The sequence below is a fragment of the Oryctolagus cuniculus genome, chromosome 13 (assembly GCF_051225735.1).
Source record: "Oryctolagus cuniculus isolate XC-2025 breed Fujian yellow rabbit chromosome 13, ASM5122573v1, whole genome shotgun sequence".
Classification (NCBI taxonomy): domain Eukaryota; kingdom Metazoa; phylum Chordata; class Mammalia; order Lagomorpha; family Leporidae; genus Oryctolagus; species Oryctolagus cuniculus.
In genome coordinates, this window is record NC_142879.1 from 104725404 (window position 1) to 104746099 (window position 20696).

General features: G+C 37.3%; 1 protein-coding gene across 11 annotated transcripts in view; it reads left to right on the forward strand.

The window, feature by feature from the left end:
* Positions 1-20696, forward strand: part of LOC103350869 (coiled-coil domain-containing protein 7) — an 87818-nt gene that overhangs the window by 66652 nt on the left and 470 nt on the right. For 2 of the 11 annotated variants that reach the window (XM_089311893.1, XM_089311894.1), the window contains 9 exons: positions 3564-3594; positions 3997-4086; positions 8490-8575; positions 11010-11061; positions 13201-13266; positions 14470-14667; positions 16741-16814; positions 17879-18008; positions 18735-18772. In XM_089311893.1, the coding sequence (XP_089168019.1) occupies positions 3568-3594; positions 3997-4086; positions 8490-8575; positions 11010-11061; positions 13201-13266; positions 14470-14667; positions 16741-16814; positions 17879-18008; positions 18735-18772 (761 nt within the window). In that variant the 5' untranslated portion in view covers positions 3564-3567. Of the gene's footprint in view, positions 1-3563; positions 3595-3996; positions 4087-6634; positions 7308-7344; positions 7441-8489; positions 8576-11009; positions 11062-13200; positions 13267-14469; positions 14668-16740; positions 16815-17878; positions 18009-18734; positions 18773-20696 lie in introns of those variants that run through there. The other 9 variants (XR_016219271.1, XR_016219273.1, XR_016219270.1 and 6 more) reach the window with 8 other exon arrangements.

Below are 20696 nucleotides of genomic sequence, written 5' to 3' on the forward strand. Positions count from 1 at the left end.
TTTAAAGATATAGGTTAAAAGAGAGTATGACTGTATTTATTATCTTTTTAAAGACTTATTTATTTATTTGAAAGGCAGAGCTACAGAGAGGCAGAGAGAGAGAGAAAGAGAGAGGTCTTTCATCCACAGGTTCACTCCCCAGATGGCCTCAGTGGCTAGAGCTGTGCCGATCTGAAGCCAGGAGGCAGGAGCTTCTTCCGGGTATCCCATGCGGGAGCAGGGAAGCAAGGACGTAGGCCGTTTTATACTGCTTTTTCAGGCCATAACACAGAGCTGGATCAGAAGTAGACCAGCCAGGACTTGAACTGGTGCTCATACTGTATGCCGGCACTGCAGGTGGCCACTTTACTCGATATACCACAGTGCCGGCCCCATGACTGTACTTATAAATGAGTTGTGGTATCAAGATAGAGCAATCATGCTGGTCTTTGGCAGAGCTATTACACATATTCTTCAGGATCTCAATACATTTTCCAGCTGTTGACCTTTGGGCAGTGAGAAATGGACAAATAATCACAGACTTAGAGGGCCTTGAAAAATTATTTTCTCAATTATGAGACAAATTGCGGTTCCTATCAGAGATTCATGAGAGAATGATCTGTGAAAGCATAATTTCTGTTTAGTGAACGGAATGCTAAGAACTGGTATCCAGCCCTGGGAATGGATTTGTCAGCTTTGGTGAAAACATTTTCCACTCCCACAATCATGTGGTCCTGATGGGAAAACCGGCTTGCTAAGAGTTCTTTCATGATGGTTTTTTAAGAGAGACACACAGGCCAGAAATCAGGGTGGTAGGCTGCCTTGACTTTCAGATGTATCAGGTTTTATGTCAGTATTTCATCATAATTCCATCATGGCAAGTTCACAGAATTTCAGTGGTCAGCTAGGGCACTGGCAAGGCAAAGGCATCCATTTGGTTAAAAATTAGTGACAAGTTCAATGACAAGTTCAGAATTTACACCATTCAGAGAACCATAATGTTGATTATAGATATAAATGTTAAAGAAATTAAACTGGGGAAGTATTAAATAGGCAAAGTATTTAGCTCTATCAAGATCATAAACTCCTTGTTTAAACTGAAACTAAGGATATAAACAATTTACTGGGGGAAAATATTTCTGCATATACAATAGAAAAAGGTAATGATAGGTAACTTCATAAAAAGTAAAAATATAAGAAAAATAGACAAAGCATATAAAAAGATAATTTAAGGTACATAAAATGGACAGTAAGCATTTTAAATGATGTGATCAGGGAAATGCAAAGCAAAAACAATGACAGCATTTTTTTATTTGTTTACCAATATAACACAATTGATGTGTTGTACTATATGAATTAATGGTATAACTAGTACTCAAACAGTACTTTACACGTTGTGTTTCTGTGTGGTGCAAACTGTTGAAATCTTTACTTAGTATATACCAAATTGATCTTCTGTATATAAAGATAATTGAAAATGAATCTTTATGTGAATGGGATGGGAGAGGGAGAAGGAGATGGGATGGTTGCGGGTGGGAGGGAGGTTATGGGGGGAAAAAGCCGCTATAATTTAAAAGCTGTACTTTGAAAATTTGTATTTATTAAATAAAAGTTAAAAAAATAAAAAAACCACAGTTGATAAGTTTTCTAATGTCAAGTCTTGACAGAGGTAGTATGATGGGTACTCCTACAATGCTAGTGTATAGTATAGAAATTTCCTACTTTCAAGGATATTTTAGTGCAGTTTATTTAACAGTAACAAAAATTTATACCATAAAGTGCAACAAATCCCATTTCATCCACCCCAGGGGAAAAAATACAAATATACTCGAGGAAGCATAGAAAAATAAAATTGTTACATCATTTCAATAGTAGCAGAATTAGAAAGAATCTCAATTTTTGTTAGGAGTATGAATCAATGAGCTGTGATAAAAGAATTATAAGGGAATACCATGAATATCAGTGTGGCAACAAATTAGATAATTAAATTCTATATATTCCTAGAAAGATCCAAACTGAACTGATTCAAGAACTAGAAAATCTGACTTTAGCCATAAAAAATAAAAAGATTTAATGAGTAATTAATACATATCTCACACAGAGAGGCTCAGACCATGTGGCTTCACTGGTGAATTCTATCAAATATTTAGATAAGAATTGTGGGGAGCAATCCGGACTAGACTGTTACTCGAATTAAGACTTATTCTATGCATCTGCTCTCCCACAATATGGCGCTGGGAGAGAAGTAAACAGCTTCCGCACAGCTGCCTCGAGTTCAACTAATAAACTGTAGGACTTGCTCCTGATTGGAGAGCAGCGTACTCGGCGTGTGGGCAGCCGAGTTGGGATTGGCGGAGGAGGACTATAAAGGAGGAGAAAGACGGCGTGCACCAGGAACATCTATGGGGAACATCTAGCTGAAGGAACACCCGTGCAGCCCCCGAGAAAGCCGGCCGGCGGTGTGCCGCTCCCCTGCGGAAGTGGGGAATGTGGCCAGGGGGAACTGCCCTTCCACGGAGGTGGAAGGGATAGTAGCCAACCCGGGAAGAACCAGCAGCAAACCCGGGGAGGGCCGAGCAGACAGAAAGAACAGCGCAGGGTCCTGTGTTGCTCCTCCACGAAGAGGGGGAGCGACAAAGAATCATTATGAAGGATGGACCTTGAAAAAGTTCATGGAAAAGTATAATTAAAAGATGTCTACTTTCCATTTTCCATGAAGTACCCTTGAATCAATCCTTCACAGACTCTTCAAAAAATACAAGAGTTAACACTTCTGAATCCATCCAATGAGATTAGTATTATACAGTAGAAAAAATAAACAATAATATCAGAACTAATTAAAAATACAGACCAATAACTGTTATGACTATGAACACAAAGATCCTCAACAAAATTCTAGCACTCTGAATCCAGCAACATATAAAAAAGATTAGACATCATGAACATATGAGATATATCTCAGACAAGATTGGTTTAAAATACAAGTATCAATTAATATAATACATAGTATTGACTAAATAAAGGAGGGAAAAATCCACATGATCATCTCATTAGACTCAGCTGAAGTATTGACAAAATCCAATATTCCTTAATATTAAAAAAAAACTCATAAAACAGGGAATAGGTGGAAATTCCCTTGATGTGGTAAAGGCTATGTACAAAGAACCTATAGATAACGTCATACTTAATGGTGCAAGATGAGTAAGTTCTCCCTAAGATCAGGAACAAAGACAGCACATTTGCACCACTTGTATTCATCATTTAATGGAGGTTCTTGCCAGGGAAGTTACAGAAAAAGAGAAAATAAGTGTATAAGTTGGAAAGGATGAAGTAAAACTTTTCTCTGTTTGCAAATGACATGATCTTGTTTGTAGAAAATCCTGAGAGAGTCACCACAAACTACCAGCAGTACAGGTTGAACATCTGAAATCTGAATGCAACACAATTTGAAATGTCTGAGCACCAACTTGGCACTTAATTTGTATCATCTTAAACTGTTTACAAATGAAATGCATAAATGTGTTACATAGATAAAAATATAAATGTAGAGTTATAATACAGTACAAATATTTTTGGTTTTTCAGAGCTATGAAAGATCGAGATTCATTAGAGACTGTGAGTAAAACACTCTTAATTTAAACTTGTATTTTGTCCTTGTGTTCTTAATAGACTCTGGAAAGTGTCAGGATACATAATCCTAAATAAAGAACCAGTGCTGACTCAGATTACTCAAGAGATGTATCTGTGAATGTGTGAGCTGGGAAACTCAATTCTTTTAATTTTATTATACCTTATTTTTACTGGTCTTTTGAATAGTTCCATTAATTGCCTCTTTTAGTTTTATATTTAACCTCTTTAGCTTCAATAATAGCTTCGCAATACAGATTAATACCATTGTTTTATTATTATATTCATGAATTAATGCTTTCTTGCCTTAATGGTTAAGTAGCCAACTAACCTTTCTGTATTGAAATGCTTGCTTGCTTGTCATTATTACTAAGATTGTAATATTTTTAGAAATGCAAACAGATGCAGGATGATTTTGAATTGCTATCAGAGGAGAAACTGATGCTGGAAAATGAACTACAAAATCTGAAGGGGACAGAGGTGAGTATGAGAATGGCAAACAGTACCTAAACGAGGCTTCTTAGTTTAGGATAGGAGTCAAAGAGGTATTTAAATGTATTATACAATGTTTTCAACATTAGCAATTTATAACAGCCAAGCTTTAAAAATAAAATAATATTCTAAATGACTGTATTAGCTATCGAAACCAAAAAAGATGCTATGAAAAACATATAAAATCTAAATATTTCAAAAGACATTTCTAGATTAAGTAATTATCCTTACTGAATTATCAGTAAAATAAGGTTTTCAAATATATTTCGGATGAATTTTATGGTATTCTCAGCTATTATGTAATGCATGTGTTCCAGTTCACTTTCCCAACTAGAGGGACTAGAAATGCCAAAGAATCAGTTTCCTTGTGGATTTTCTTTTTCTCTGTCATTTTTATACAGCTTGCACCATCAAACTATAGACAACAAAGTCAAATAGATTAGAAATAAATTTTTATTTGCCACTTAAAAACCTAAGGCAATTGGGCCAGCGCTGTGGTGTAGCAGGTAAAGCCGCTGCCTACAGTGCCAGCATCCCAAATGGGCACCGGTTCGAGTGCTGGCTGCTCCACTTCCAATCCAGCTCTCTGCTATGGCCTGGGAAACCAGTGGAAGATGGTCCAAGTGCTGGGCCCCTGCACCCACATGGGAGACCCGGAAGAAGCTCCTGGCTCTTGGCTTCGGATCGGTGCAGCTCCAGATGTTGTGGCCAGTTGGGGAGTGAACCATCAGATGGAAGAACTCTCTCACTCTCTCTCTCTCTCTGCTTCTCCTTCTCTCTGTGTAACTCTGACTTTCAAGTAAATAAGTAAATCTTAAAAAAAAAAAAACCCTAAGTCAAATGGCTGCAAAAGCTACATTCTGTATAATAATCCTTTGTTAGATAAGTAGCTTGCAACCATTTTCTCCCATTCTTTGGGATGTTTCTTCTCTGTATTGATTGTTTCCTTTCCTGTGCAGATGTTTCTGAGTGTGATTTAATCCAAGTTATCTAGTTTTGCAATAATTTGTGACACCATTTTTTTAAGGATTTATTAATTTATTCGGAAGTAAGAGAGAGGCAGGGGCAGAGAGGGCGAAAGATAAAGTCTTCCATCCTCTGGTTCACTCCCCAAATTGCCCCAATGCCTGGAGCTGGGCCCATCCAAAACTAAGAGCCAGGAGCTTCTTCCGAGTCTCCCATGTGGGTGCAGGGGCCCAAGGACTTGGCCATCTTCCACTGCTTTCCCAGGCCATAGCAGAGAGCTGGATCAGAAGAGGAGCCCCGAGAACTCGAACAGGCGCCCACCTGGGATGTGTGTTACGCCACAGTGCCAGCCCCTGTAACACCTTCTTGCCTTGCTGCACAAGCAAGGATTTCTAGAATAATATTGAATAGAAATGCTGAGTCATAAGAATGGGCATTTTTCATTTGTTCCTGCTTTTACATTTTCAGAGGATATCATCTTGTTTTCTGTGGTCAGTTAGTGCCTCTCTCTCTCTCTCTCTCTCTCACTTGCACTCTCCCGTGTATCATTTAAAGAATTTTTCTTTTTTTCCCCAGTTTGCTGTTTCCTTCTGCTTCAGTACACTGTTCAGGCCTGTGCCCACTTCCCAATTCTAAAGCTACTTCCATGTTTGGAAATTCTTTGCTTCAGCACACTCTGCTTCCCTGTACCAAAATCTGTGTTACTTTCCTGTTGGCTGCTGCTGCATTTGGTGACTGCATTGGTTGCTTTAGGGTTATAGTCTTTGTCGTTAGTTTATTGAATCTACCTTCAAGCAATATTAAATCACTTTATGGGTAAGAACCTTAAAATAGTGCAATTTGTCCCTTCTCAGCCTTTGTGTTGTTGTTTCCTACATTATACTGCCTATGCCGTAAACCCCACAGCATACTGTTATTGGGCTTGCTGTATCCTATTACCTTTTAAAGAAATATGAATAATAAGAAAAGTATTTTTTAAATTTACCCATGTGGTTATTGTCCGTGGGCCTGAAATATGTCCTTACCAAGACGTTAGGGCCATCCATAGCCCAGGCTTGCCTGGCCCCTTCGTATGAAATAGCTTCCTGTTCTAGGAGTGCGCCTTTGATTTGTGTAATCACGTGCTTAGTGCTCTCTAGCGATGCCCCCAGCTTTTTGTATTTTAGACTGCACAGGGGGAGTTCTTGGTCCTTCCTCTGGCACGAGACTGCTGCCATAGCCAAGTGCTCTGTCTCAGGTAGCCACAGAGGACTACTGCATGTTATTGAAGCTGACCTCTCTGTCTCTTCTCCATTAAAGTAAAGCCTTGTTCTGTTTAGTGTTTGGCTGTGTTGCTTGCTTGGTGACCTTGGTACCAAGGTACAATGGCAGGAGTATTGAGAGCCCTCTCTCCAGAATTGGTAGCCAGTGCATGGTATTCTGCATAATAGTTGTTGTTTTTCTAAATGCTCTAATTTGTATAGTTCTGTTCTGCTTGAAGGATTCTTTATTTCTTTTGTTGTGTAAATCTGCTGTTAATGTATTCTTTCAACCCTTTGATTTTTTTTAAATATTGATTTTTTTTTTGAAGGAGTTACACAGAGAGAAGAGAAGCAGAGAGAGGTCTTCCATCTGCTGGTTCACTCCCCAGTTGGCTGCAATGGCCGGAGCTGTGCCAATCCGAAGGCAGGAGCCAGAAACTTCTTCTGGGTCTCCCCCACGGGTGCAGGAGGCCAAGGCCTTGGGCTGTTTTCTACTGCTTTCCCAGGCCATAGTAGAGAGCTGGATCAGAAGTGCAGGAGCTGGCACTCGAACCAGCACCCATATGGGATGCTGGCACTGCAGGCGGTGGCTTTACCAGCTATGCCACAGTGCCGGCCCCCTGATTTTTTTTTTTTTTTTAATTTTTTTGTTTGGTTTGATTTTTGCCTTCAGGCTTGATTTTTTCTTTTTTTGGAGAAAAAATTCTGGTTTGCTTTTTTTCTTCAAGTTCTTTACAGCTGTTGCTCCCTTTTCCTCTGACTTCTGTCAAGAAGTCTGCTCCCCTCCTTTCCTGTATGGGATCTGCTTTTCCCCTCTGTATGCATTCAAAATGTTTTTTAATCATTACTTTTAAATAGCTTGATTATGATATGTCTTGAGGTAGCTTTCTTGCTGTTTTTATATAGTTTTGCAGTGTATAATTGTCATCAAATTTGAGACATTTGCACCTCTCTCTTGCATCATAGACTCCAGTTACAAGTATGTCATTCCACTTGAGGTTGTCTTACGGTCACTGACAATGGCTTCTTTGTTTTTCAGTGGGATTTTTTTTGCTCTCTCCTTATTTCAGTGTTTATTGATTGCCAATACAGATTCATTTTTTTCTGAATAAGAAAGAACTCCAAAAGCTTACATGTAAGCTATAAAATTATTTTGGGATGTTAAATTTTTGTTAATTTATTATCATATTTCTCATATTTATGAGGAATTACTACATTTTGTGTTTAACTTGTGAGAAGATTGCCCTTATAGTAAATCTGTCCGTTATATGTTGTAGACTAAAACAGGAAATAACCACTTCATTCCTTAATAATTATTATGCTCATCTAAAATTTTCAATAATCTAATTGTTAATTTTTTTCTAATGATTATATAATCAAGTCGTACATGGCAGTTCAGAATTGCTTTAGAACATATGATCAGTTTTGCTTTAATTTTTTTGAAATGCAAATTTTTCCAACAGGATTAAACAATTTGAGCATAATTTGAATTTTATATATGTTTATACACAGTTTCATCTACAAAAAAAAAAAAATAAAATACTAGGTGAAGGCAGAAAGCAGCTTGGCTCACCCTGTGTAAAGTGTACCACACCAGCCCATATATGGTGTTACAACTTTTTATTCCATTTCAGATACGCCTCCTTTTACTGCGCAATAACTTGCAAATTGCAGTCTATTCAGGGTTCACTTGCACGGATAAGCTTTAGGTCTTTTTCAAGATAAAGAGCTATATTTTCTCGTAATATTTATGTATCCTCAATCATTTACCTGTGTAAAACCATGTAGTGCTGCTGTTTTATCATGTTTCTGTTTTTAAAAACATGACATTGACAGCACTTTCACATGACACGACCTCACCCATTTTTCTCATATATTTCATGCTTTTGTATAGTGAAGTGATTTTCAGGAGGGCGTATGACACATTGTGGTAGAACTGACTATAATTTATCTGAGAAATTTAGTCTTTTTGAATATATGTCAGCTTACAACTTATATTCAGCAAAGCACTGTTACAAATAGTCTAGCTGTATTATTCATTTTGCTTCTATTCAGATAATTTTCCTTAAAACATAGCATAGTGACTGTCAAAGTAAAATGGAAATCTCAGCAATATAAATTGTATTTCCCTATAATTTATTGTATCCTTAACCATTTATTTCTGGATTATGTAAAATTGCACAGAAAACAAGGTCTACAGACGACCCAACAAAGAAAGGTGTAAAAATGGAGAAGAAAAAAGACAAAGGAAAATATGAGGATTTGGAGGGGTGAGACATAAAGACACATGTTAATCTTTCTTTTCTTTGTTAATCTATGTTTTTATTTTATACAACTAACTCAAGGTTATATAAACATAACTTATTAGCAGGTTTTTAAAAGCACATTATCACATGTATAGTTTACTAAAGAGTCCAGCATATGGTTGTGGGGAAAAGCTGAGGAAAGGAAGATTAAATAACAAAAGGATATTAGAGGGGAAAATGAACCACCAGATATTCAGGAATAAGTAAACAACAGGTCAAATCTTTAAATAATTACAAGGAAAAAGTATTTATATTGTTTCTTCCATGGTCTGGCTAATGCTTTTTTTTTTTTTTTTTTTTTTACAGGCAGAGTGGACAATGAGAGAGAGACAGAGAGAGAAAGGTCTTCCTTTGCCGTTGGTTCACCCTCCAATGGCCGCTGCGGCCAGCGCGCTGCGGCCCGCACACCACGCTGATCCGATGGCAGGAGCCAGGTGCTTCTCCTGGTCTCCCATGGGGTGCAGGGCCCAAGCACTTGGGCCATCCTCCACTGCACTCCCTGGCCACAGCAGAGAGCTGGCCTGGAAGAGGGGCAACCGGGACAGAATCCGGCGCCCCGACCGGGACTAGAACCCGGTGTGCCAGCGCCGCTAGGTGGAGGATTAGCCTATTGAGCCGTGGCGCCGGCCCCTGGCTAATGCTTTTTAACTTATTAAATTCCTAGAGTTTGTTCTTTTTTTAAACTGTGCACTTAATTGTACCTATTTTTATACAAACACCTATTTTTATGTAGGTAAATTATTGTAAAGTGGCTTTATTAAAGTGAATATTTTCTTTAGTATTTTGTAAAAGAGTCATCATATTTTGAATTTGCTTAATCAAACCCTAGTATGAAAAGATAGTGGGTTTTTTTAAAGATTTATTTTATTTATTTGAAAGTGAGAGTTATAGAGAGAGGGAGGGAGAGAAACATAAAGAAAGGTCTTCCATCCACTGATTTATCCCCTAAAAGGCCAGGGCTGGCCAGCCCAAAACCAAGAGCTTCTTCCAGGTCTCCCACATGGGTACATGGACCCAAGCACTTGGGCTATCTTCCACTGCTTTCCTAGACCAATAGCAGGGAGTTAGATCAAAAGTGGAGCAGCTGGGACTTGAACCAGCACCCATATGGATCCCAGCATTGAAGGTGGTGGCTTAACCCACTGTGCCACAACCCAGGCCCTCAAAAGATAGTTTTAACGAGAAACTATAGCTGGCGCTGCAGCTCACTTGGCTAATCCTCCGCCTGAGGCACTGGCACTCTGGGTTCTAGTCCCTGTTGGGGCGCCAGTTCTGTCCCGGTTGCTCCTCTTCCTGTCCAGCTCTCTGCTGTGGCCTGGGAAGACAGTGGAGGATGGCCCAAGTGCTTGGGCCCTGCACCCGCATGGGAGACCAGGAGGAAGCACCTGGCTCCTGGCTTCTGATCGGCACAGCGCTGGCCGTAGCGGCCACTTGAGGGGTGAACCAACAGAAAAGGAAGACCTTTCTCTCTGTCTCTCTCTCTCTCTCTAACTCTGCTTGTCAAAAAAAAAAAATTAAATTAAATTAAAAAAAAAGAAACTATAAATTTACTCTCTGTTTGAAAAGAAAAATCACTGGACAAATGGCTTTGACCTTTATTTTAGAGAAGAAAAAATGATCAGAGAAGAAAAAGTGACCAATGTACTTTGAAAATTTCTGCCATTTTTTAGATTTTTAAAAAAGATTTATTTATTTATTTGAAAGTCTGAGTTACACAGAGAAGGAGAGGGAGAGAGAGGTGGGAGGAGTCTTCCATCCACTGTTTCACCCCCTAGTTGACTGCCACAGCCATAGCTGCACCAATCCAAAGGCAGGAGCCAGGAGATTCTGCCAGGTCTCCTGCACAGGTGCCAGGCCATAGCAGATAGCTGGGTTGGAAGTGGAGCAGCTGGGTCTCAAACCGGTGCCCACATGGGATGCCAGCACTGCAGGCAGTAGCTTTACCTGCTATGCCACAGCGCTAGCCCTGAAAATTTTTGTCATTTAACATAATAACACCAGTGAGAAGTTAGCTTGAGAAATATTATTCAGTTTTTTAATCATTTAATCTGTATGGATTTTCTGGATTTTAAAAAAATATGAATTCTTTTGTCAAAATTTCATCCCTTTAAAGTGGTTGAATGTCCTCAAAAAGCAAAGCAGGGATGGGCATTTGGTCTAGCAGTTAAACCAATGATTGGGATGCCTGCATCCATATCACAGTAACGTGGTTTGAGTTCCTGGCTTCTGGCTTTGGTCTGTTCCAGTACCAGCTGTTGTGGGCACTTGAGGAGTGAGCTGGTGAATAGGAATTGTCTGTCTGTCTGTCTGTCATTTTATGCCTCTCAAATAAAATAAATAAAAAATTTTAAAGCAAATAAGTGATACATTAAAATATCATGATGCATTTGAATTATAGGAAGATGACTTCAACCAAACAAACTAAAATGAAAGATGTGCTTAAAGTCCAGGTAACACACACTCTCTTTCTATGTGTCTATATTTGACTAATAGTTGTGTGATAATTATATATATAAACGTTGGTATGAAGGAAAGTAGAGGGGTGTGAGTGAGTGTGCACTAAAATTCTTTCTATGGTATGTCTTTTTTAGTTTACTTGTATCAGCAAGTTTCAGAAAATAAAGTAAGTCCAGACATATTTGTGTAATAGCAGGATTATGAAAATTCCTATGATTTACTTTGCTACACTAGCATTTTAGAAGAAAAATATCACTGGGATATATAATAGGAACTTATAATTATGTGACTTATTATAAGTTCCCTTAATCTATTTGAAATTGACATTTTCCATTAGCAAAGTGGGTAAAACAATAGGTATTCTATCAAAAAATGTAGAAGTTGTAAGAAGAAAATAAGAAAAAATTCATTAGAAATTATAAGCTTTGCAGCTTACTCTGTTTTATGTGATCCAATAAAAGGAATATGGATAGCTCATTATTTCATTTTGCCTTTGGAATACTTCTTTTTCATTTGTTACAAGTTAATTTCTTAGTTAATCATTACTGTGAGTGGCTAAAGAAAGGTGGTGTGTGTACCTGAATGATTGAAGAACCAGATAACGTAAATTCAGTAAAAGATGAGAGGGCTGCTTGAGACCCTGAATATAACATTAAACTCAACTGTACTAGTTTTCTATGGCTGCATAACAAGTTATCACAAATGTAGCAGCTTAAAACAACTTGTATTATGTCAAAGTGTCAGTGAGTTAGGAGTCTGATTATGGCTTAGCTGTGCCCTACGATTGGGATCTCAGCAGGCTGCAACCAACCTATTGGCTGAGCTCCATTCCATTCCGTATTTTGGGGGTCACTCAACTTCTGGAGGCAGTGTTCAGTTTCCTGCCACACGGCCTTTTCCTTAAGCAGTTCCTGTTTTAGGAGCTTCCTGTGGTGGCTGGAACTCAAGTGGGCAAAGCCAAAACCATCGAGTTTCTTACAATCTGACTCAGGCTAGAAGTCCTTGGCTGGCGCCACGGCTCAATAGGCTAATCCTCTGCCTGCGGCGCTGGCACCCCGGGTTCTAGTCCCGGTTGGGGCGCCAGATTCTGTCCCGGTTGCCCCTCTTCCAGGCCAGCTCTCTGCTGTGGCCAGGGAGTGCAGTGGAGGATGGCCCAAGTGCTTGGGCCCTGCACCCGCATGGGAGACCAGGAAAAGCACCTGGCTCCTGACTTCGGATTGGCGCGATGCCCCAGCTGCGGCGCGCCGGCTGCAGCGGCCATTGGGGGGTGAACCAACGGCAAAAGGAAGACCAAAGATTTCTTTCTCTCTGTCTGTCTCACTCTACCTGTCAAAAAATAAAAATAAAAAAAGAAGTCCTTGAAGTTTTTTCACCATACTCTCTAAAGAAGTCCTAAGGACAGTTGCTGCACAAGGAGAGGACTAGCCTACACTTGTAGGGTAGGAGGAATTGGTGGCAGTCATTTATAGAAATAACCTATCAGAACATTCAAGTTTTGTAAATATCCTACTGACATAAAATAATGAAAATTTCCCTGGCTGGATGTTAGTTAGCTTTTCCTAACTAACAAATTACTCTAAAATGTAGAGCAGATTTGTTTCTCTCTTGTGACTGGGTGGAAGTTCTGTCTGGGTAGGTTCGGCCTAGGTTGGCCATCTGAAGATAGTTTCCCTCACGTTTGAGGTTTCCACCTGGGACAGCAGGACCTCTTTCCAGAATCTTACCCTCCAAGAGGCCTGCCCAGACTAATTTTCAGAGGGTTTCCAGGAAGGAAGAAAACCAAACAAAACCTAAAGATCTCTAGAAGGTCAGAGCTCACAGAGTGCTGCTGTATCCTACTGGCTGACACAGAAATGTCACTATGTAAATTTTTGAGGACTTATTGAAAAGGGGGAAGGAAATGCTAAATTTACTGTAGTTGTAATTTGCTAGACTCCTGGTCAGTTTTCCTCTGGGAAATCAAGAGGAACTTGTAATTTCAGGTATCCTCATACCTGAGAAATATATAGTTAAATGCTTGTGCTCCAGTCATCACTGTGGCTATCTACAGACTTTTAGTAATATAATAATTATAAAAATAAATTAATGAAAATTGCCAAAATGAATATATCTTCTCCCTTGTTACTTCCTAGAAAGAAGCAGTTGCTCTGGAAGTTGAAAATAAAATTCTCCAAGAAAAACTGAAACAAGCTTTACAGGTAAAGGATATCGTACTCCCTTGAAATTAACAAGAGGGGAACTACCCATAAAAGGGGTTGCTGTTCTGGCACAGAGGTTAGCTGTAGCCTGTGATGCTTTTCAAGTCTGGCTGCTCCACTTCCTATCCAGCTCCCTGCTAATGGCCTGGGAAGGCTGTGGAAGATGGCCCACATGCTTGGGCTCCTGACACCCATGTGGGAGACCTGGATGTAGTTCTTGGCTCCAGGCTTTGGCCTGGTCCAGCCTTGGGTATTGCGCCCATTTGGGGAGTGAATCAGCAGATGGAAGTTCCCTCTCCCTGTGTTCCTTTCTATCTGTGATTCTGCCTTTGCAATACATAAATCAATAATCCTTTTCAAAACATAGATCTATAAAAAGCTCTTTAAATGAAAAATCGACCTTAAAAGTGTCTACATATTATACTGTTTGTCTAATTAAAGTTATATTAATTTTATTCAATAGAAATGTATTAATAAAATTTAATATTCTTTCTTATCAAATATAGTAAGCCAGAATGAAAACTTTTTTAATCAGATAAGAGCAACCTATTTCAAACTTATATACAGTATACTTAAAGGAAAAATACTGCAAGTATTCCAATTAAACTCAGTTAAACTGATCTTCCACTTCTATTTTTCTAATTATAGCTAAACACTAAAACAAAAAATGAAAGAAGCCACAGACATTTTCCTAGGTGATGAGGTTATTCATGAGTTATCTTCTTTTTGACCTATCCTTTCATACAAATATAACTAAATAAAATAGGTAAATAAAATAAAAACTAAATAAAAATATAAAAGATGACATTTTAAGGTAATTATTTTCTACATTTTATTTCATTCTTTGATATTATAAGTATTAATTATCCTGATTACAACATGCCACTTCTTGTAATATATATTTCTTATTGATTTTTAATTTGCCTGTATAAAAACTACAGCCTTAAAAAAAGGAGAAACTTTAATGTGTAAAAATAGTCCTCAAAAGTAGAAGAGTTTTTTTCACATCGTTTAATTTTAATTGTGGAGCTGTTAAAGTATCGATTATACCAATGGCTTAACCTAGCTTCCTCCTACTCAATAAAAATAAAGGTTGAGAAATAAGATGGGCATAAATATATACAGAATACTAAAGATTGCAAGATTAGCAGGAAAATATCCTAGACAACAACACTTGATAAACTGGGACTTCTTTAAAAACAGGAAGCTGAAAGAACTAAGAATCAACTTGAGTATCTCCGAAATCAAGAGAAGTGCAAGGTATCATTGGAAATGGACACTACTAAAATAAAAGTTAAAGATGAAGATACAAAAAATATACCCTTGAAGCAAGAAAAAAAATCAGTAGTTCCAGTTACAGATGAACAAAAGATCAGTGATAAAATCCAAAAACATCCACAGGTAAGGAAATATCCAAAACAGAGGTAGCAGTAAGTGTTGTAGAAATTTGTCTTTCACAAGATCATTGACTTCATATTTATATGTATATATAATATAATTTGAAAATTTTTCAAATTATCTATGCTTTTTTATTTAGACTTTCCCTCTTTTACCTTCTGGATATATCAGTTCATTATAGACTTGAGAACTACATTATAAATTAAACTATGCAACTTCACAGTTAGTATTGTTGAGTTAGATTTCAAATACAGGTCTTTTTACTTCTGTAATCGTACCTGAGCTATCTTCTTTTGTCTATATGGCTACATTTGAACCCTCAATTTGTTAATAGCTTAATGCTTTATATTTCTGAGTATTTTTTCCTAAATCCAAAATGAAGGTTTTCATATAAGCAAGTTAAATAAAGAAGAAGTTAAATAAAATAATAAGATGAATCTTAACAAAAAGAGTAACTTTATTACCTAATATGTCATGCATGTTACTTTCACATGGGCAAGTTATTTCTAATTTTTAATGGCTTACGTATAAGTCCATGCACACCTAACATCCTATAATATTCAACTCAACGTCGATAAACATCTCCTAATTGCTAGTTTCTTAGCCTGGATGATGCATGTAATGTCATTTATTTAGGTTGCCCTGTTCTGGCTAATGTTGAAACCGATGAAACAGATTGATACTGGAAATGGCAAGGAAATTGCTCACACTCATTGTCTTTGTGTCCTTTTCTTATAATAATTCTTCAGTTAACTATCATCTTACTGTTTTCTCAGCCACTCTATTACAATCATTTGTGTCAGTGTCACAGAAAACCTACTTGCTGCTGTTCCAAAGGATGCTTCATGGTTTTATCTGACTTGTCCTCTTTGCAGTGTTTGACCACAGTCTGTAGTTTGTTTAAGGAATAGCACAATTATTTTATTTTCCTTTTCTTTCTTGGGTATTCCTCTTTGTCCTGTTGCTATGTCCATCCTTTAAGTTGGTATTTCTGTGGGTTCTATCTAGTTTTATTCCACACACTCTTTCTGAGCATGCTCATATACCATCGTGGCTTCCAGCGCCATATAAATCTCTTATCTCTAGACATCATCTAATTTCCAGTCCTGTCTTTCATAAGAATACTGAGTTTGTCTACTTGAATGGGCTGCATAATCTAGAATTCATCATGTCCCCAGATGAATGGATTGCCTTCTTCTCAGACCTGTTTCATCTCAAATTCATCATTTCCTGGCATTCTCATCTGCTTAATCGCTGAAAATAGAAACTTGGGGTTCATTGGTTTCCCTCTGTTCCTTTGTCTCAACCCAATTATAAGCCATAAAATTCTGTCTGTTTTTCTCAATTTCACTGACAGTTCCCTTAGTCAAGCTGCCAGCAGGACTCTAATTGGTCTCCCTGTCCCCAGAATTCATTCTCTTCAGTCCAGTCTGCACGCTGGACTCTAGAGAGCTTTCAGAAATTGCTTATCTGTTCTCGTGACCTCTGCAGACCGATCATAGCAAAGCTAAAGAATCTGACAGGGGAAGGAGAGAGGGTGCCTCAGGGGAACCAGAACAAGCTGGGAGCATTCACAGGGCTGAGGGGTTTGTCTTTTGTTGGCAGGGAAAGGGGAGGGGGACCTTCCAGGGAGGAACTGAGGCTTCCGTATTTGGGAAATTTTGTTTTATTATCTCACAATATTTGTGGGTCCAGAATCCAGGCATGTCTTAGCTAGTTTATCTGGCTCAGGATCTCTCACAAGGATGCAAGCAAGGTGTTAGCTTGGTTGCCTTTATCTTAAGAATATATACTTCATGGGGCTGGCATTATAGCGCAGTGGGTTAAGCATCCTTTATAAGCGCTGGTTGGAGTGGTGGCTGCTCCACTTCCTTGTTAATGTGCCTGGGAAAGAGTGGAGGATGGCCTGAGTATTTACACTCCTGCTGCCTGTGTAGGAGACCTTGTTGGTGTTCTTGGATCCTGGCTTTGGCCTCGTCTGGCTCTGGCTGTTGTGGCCATGTGGGGAGTGACAGTGGATGGAAGATTTCTATCTCTCTGTGTGTCTTTCACTTCCTCTCTCTCTCTCGACTATAGAGGGAACTTAGAAATGTACACCAGCAGTGTTTAAAAAGGAAAGAAAACCAGTTTGGTGAACGTCTAGAAGACAGGTAAGCGTAAAGCCAGCTAGTCTCTATGTAGAGGAAACTGGCTTTAGGGATAGGCATTTGGCACAGCATTGAAGACTCCACTTAGGGTGCCCGCGTCAGAGTGCCTGGGTTTGGTTCTCAGCTCTGTTCCTGTGGGAATGTATATCCTGGGAAGCAGCGTGAAGGCTCAAGTAGCAGGGTCCCTGCTACTCCTGGTGGGGACCTGGATTGTGTTCCAGGCTCCTGGCTTCAGCCTGTCTCAGCCCTGGCTGTTGCAGGCATTTGAGGAGTGAATCAGGAAATGAGAGATCCCTTTCTGTCTATCTACTCATGCCTTTCAATGATGTAAATAAATAAATTAGTTAATTTTTTTTAAAAAAGAGAAGAAACCAAGATATATGAAGTTCTGACCTGGAATAAAATCTGGAATCAACATTTATGCTATAAGAAAATATCTATCATATTTATAAGAGATAATTTATTAATAAAATCACACTTTAATGATCACAGCTCACCTAACATTTTTCATTACATATCTCAATAAATATATGATGGGACTTCAAAAAGTTTATGGGGAAAATGGAATTAAGAGGTGTTTGGTGCAAAAGAATTTTGAAATCATGTGTATTTTTTCATAATACACATTTGTTACTTTTCCCTGAACTTTTTGAAGACTTTCATATTTGAGTAAACATTCTACATGTACTTTTTTTTTTACTTCAGAATGTTTTTGCTTAACATGTAATGCTATAAAGATAATTAAAAATGAATCTTAATCAAGAATGGGATGCGAGAAGGAGTAAGGGATGCGATGGTTTGCAGGTGGGAGGGTGGTTATGGGGGGAAGAACCACTATAATCCAAAAGTTGTAATTTTTGAAATTTATATTTATTAAATAAAAGTTTTCTATTTAAAAAAAAACATGTAATGCTTACACATGGGGCATTGTAATGTTTTAAGACATGTATACAGGGCCCAGCACTGTGGCACAGGAGGCTAAGCCTCTGCCTGCTGTGCCAGCATCCCATATAGGTGCTGGTTTGTGCCCTGGCTACTCCTCTTCCCATCCAGCTCTCTGCTTGTAGCTTAGGAAAGCAGTGGAGGATGACCCAAGTGCTTGGGACCCTGAACCTGCATGGGAAACCCAGAGGAAGCTCATGGCTTTGGATCTGCTCAGCTCCAGCCATTGTGGCCATTTGGAGAATGAACCAATGGGTAGAAGACCTTTTTCTCTGTGTCTCTTTCTCTTTCTCTTTATAATTCTGCCTCTCAAATCAATTAATCAATCAATCAAGTCTTTTAAAAAAACATGTATACAGTATAATCAGTATATTTTAAAAAAAATTTGTAAATTACAAAAAGTGTATCATATTGGGATATTATGTATCATATTAGCATTATATGCCTTTGAAAAAGAATACTTAAAAAGATTAAAGTTGTGGTATTTTATTCATAGTAGGGTAACTGTATAAATAATAATTTACTATATGCTTCAAAAAGAGTAGTAGGATTTTGAATGTTTTTATTACAAAGAAATGATAAATTTTGAGAAAATAGCTATGTTTATCCTGATTTGAACATATACAAAGTAGACATGTATTGAAACATCATGTGATACTCCATAAATATGTACTATTTTTGTGAAACAATTAAAAATGGGTTAGATAATATATAATGGTAAGTTCTAAGTACTTTGTTTAATAAAACTATAAAGCCCTCCTGACTTTTAATTTAGAAATATAGTTTTGGGATCTGCTTCTCTTCTATAATGTCTCTTTCAGTGTCAACTTATGATGATAATTTTTTAGGTTCTTTGATACCTTAGTCTTACAAAATATTTACATTAAAATAATATATTAAATGATATTTTTCTAAATGGCTTAATATAAACATTTATATGCACATTTGGCATATTTAAATTTAGTATTATCTTTATCACAGATCTCAACCATTCAAAACAAAGAATCATTTGAAGAAAGGTAAAACATTTAAAAATTGTTCTTTTAATAATTATATTAGTTTATATAGCTAAGTGATAAAAATGGCTATTTTAAATTCAGTGTCATAAAATTCATTGATTTATATCCTTGCTTACAATGGTGTACTGTTGTTTTTTAAAGTAATTCTAAACAGAAAATGTTTGTAATTTAAATATCAAAATTGAATAGTTTTGGTATATTCAAAAATCAAACATTTTAAAATGAGAATTGAAAGTAACAAGTCTAATTTCTAAGCACACCTTTTCTTTTCTGACCATAGTAATTAAATTTCTAGATAGTAACTGACCCTTATTTTGAATTTAGTTATCAAGACACAGGACTTAGATACATAAACAACTCTCTTAAAATTTCTTTGCCTTTCAGCTTAGCTGAGTCACTTGACATACAAATGTGTGTATGCAGGCACATATCTACTTGAGGTGATTGATTCACCCAGTTAGATCTTACAGTTGCGTTAGTGAAGCTGTTTCATTAGCACATTATAACTGAGTCACAAAGCTGTTCAGTCCAGAAATAGTAAGTCTAACCCAGGTATGTTAGTAGAGAAAAAATTCTGTCAGTAAGAGATTGTTCTTCAATAAAAATAAGCCAGGTCTGTATTTCCCTTTGGTGATTGAGATGAGTTATTGAGAATTATAATTAAATGTATATGAGGCTTTTACTTATTACTTAATTATATAAGGCTTAATATGAAAAGTTTTGGTTTGATTATGATGTAAAAAAGAAGAATTACCTAGAAGTGTGCATTTCTGTGTTTTATTATCACTTTTAATATTTCTAGACTAGAGACCTAGCTGAATTAGCAAGTATTAGGTAATAAGTATAATGATTAATGGCTAGAAATTTTGAAAAGGCCCATTTGTAATGTTTATAGTGATTGTGCTTATTTTTAAAGTATGTAAGTGAAAATTAGACACTGATTTACCTGTTGCTTTGCAAATGTATTATGAGTTTTCTTGTCATTTATTCCTTTATATTTTAAATATGTGTCTTGTTGGCATTGTGAACATTTGAGAATGTTTAAGTTTCAAAAATTATTTTAATTTTCATGGGTATTTAACCATCCATGACCCATGTAGAAAAGAAACAATGTGTGGTGCTCTTACATTCATGCTGATTATGGTAGAACCTGACATACTACTATAGTTTCTCTAAGGAAATAGCATTTGAAAATGCTGTAAATCTAATAATTTGTCACCCTAAAGAAGATAAAGTTGTCACTTTTAATATAAGTTGTTTTAATATTGAGCTTTTAATTGCCGCTGATGACTTTGATAGACATTATTCTCTGGGAGAATTTCAGAAAATGGAAACATTGGTTTTAGTAAACTATTTTGTAGAGAATCTGTAGTCTCTTGGAAAACAGAGTAAAGCAATCTTAGTTACTTTCCAAGGGTCATTGGAAAAAATATGTAGAGAGATTAAGATAATGTTTCTGTGAGGTACTACTGTGCCAGCCTCATTCTGCTTGCTGGTAAGTCACATCTGAAGTTATATGGAAAGTGGTAAATGGAAGAAGGGTTTTATGGGAACAGACTGAGGGTATCAAGATCAGAAAATACCATTGCATGAGTATCAGATAATCCTCCTTTAAATGACTATTTTTCTAGAATTGTTGATGATATAATGTCCTTAACGTCAAGAAGATTACTTCAATTTAATTTAGCTCTAACAAGGAAAGGTGGACTGAGTATCCATGCTATGCATGACATTGTACTAGATATTTCATGATATAAAAAGATGGCAAATAAATGATCATTACCCTTAATGCACTAGCAGTTAGACACTACATTTACAAAAATAAGCAGGGAATATTTGCAGAAGCTGCATTCTGTAAAAAGTTACCAACAAGCTACATCAAAAAGGAGGAAAAGGTTTTTTATGGCTGGAATGAAAACTATAT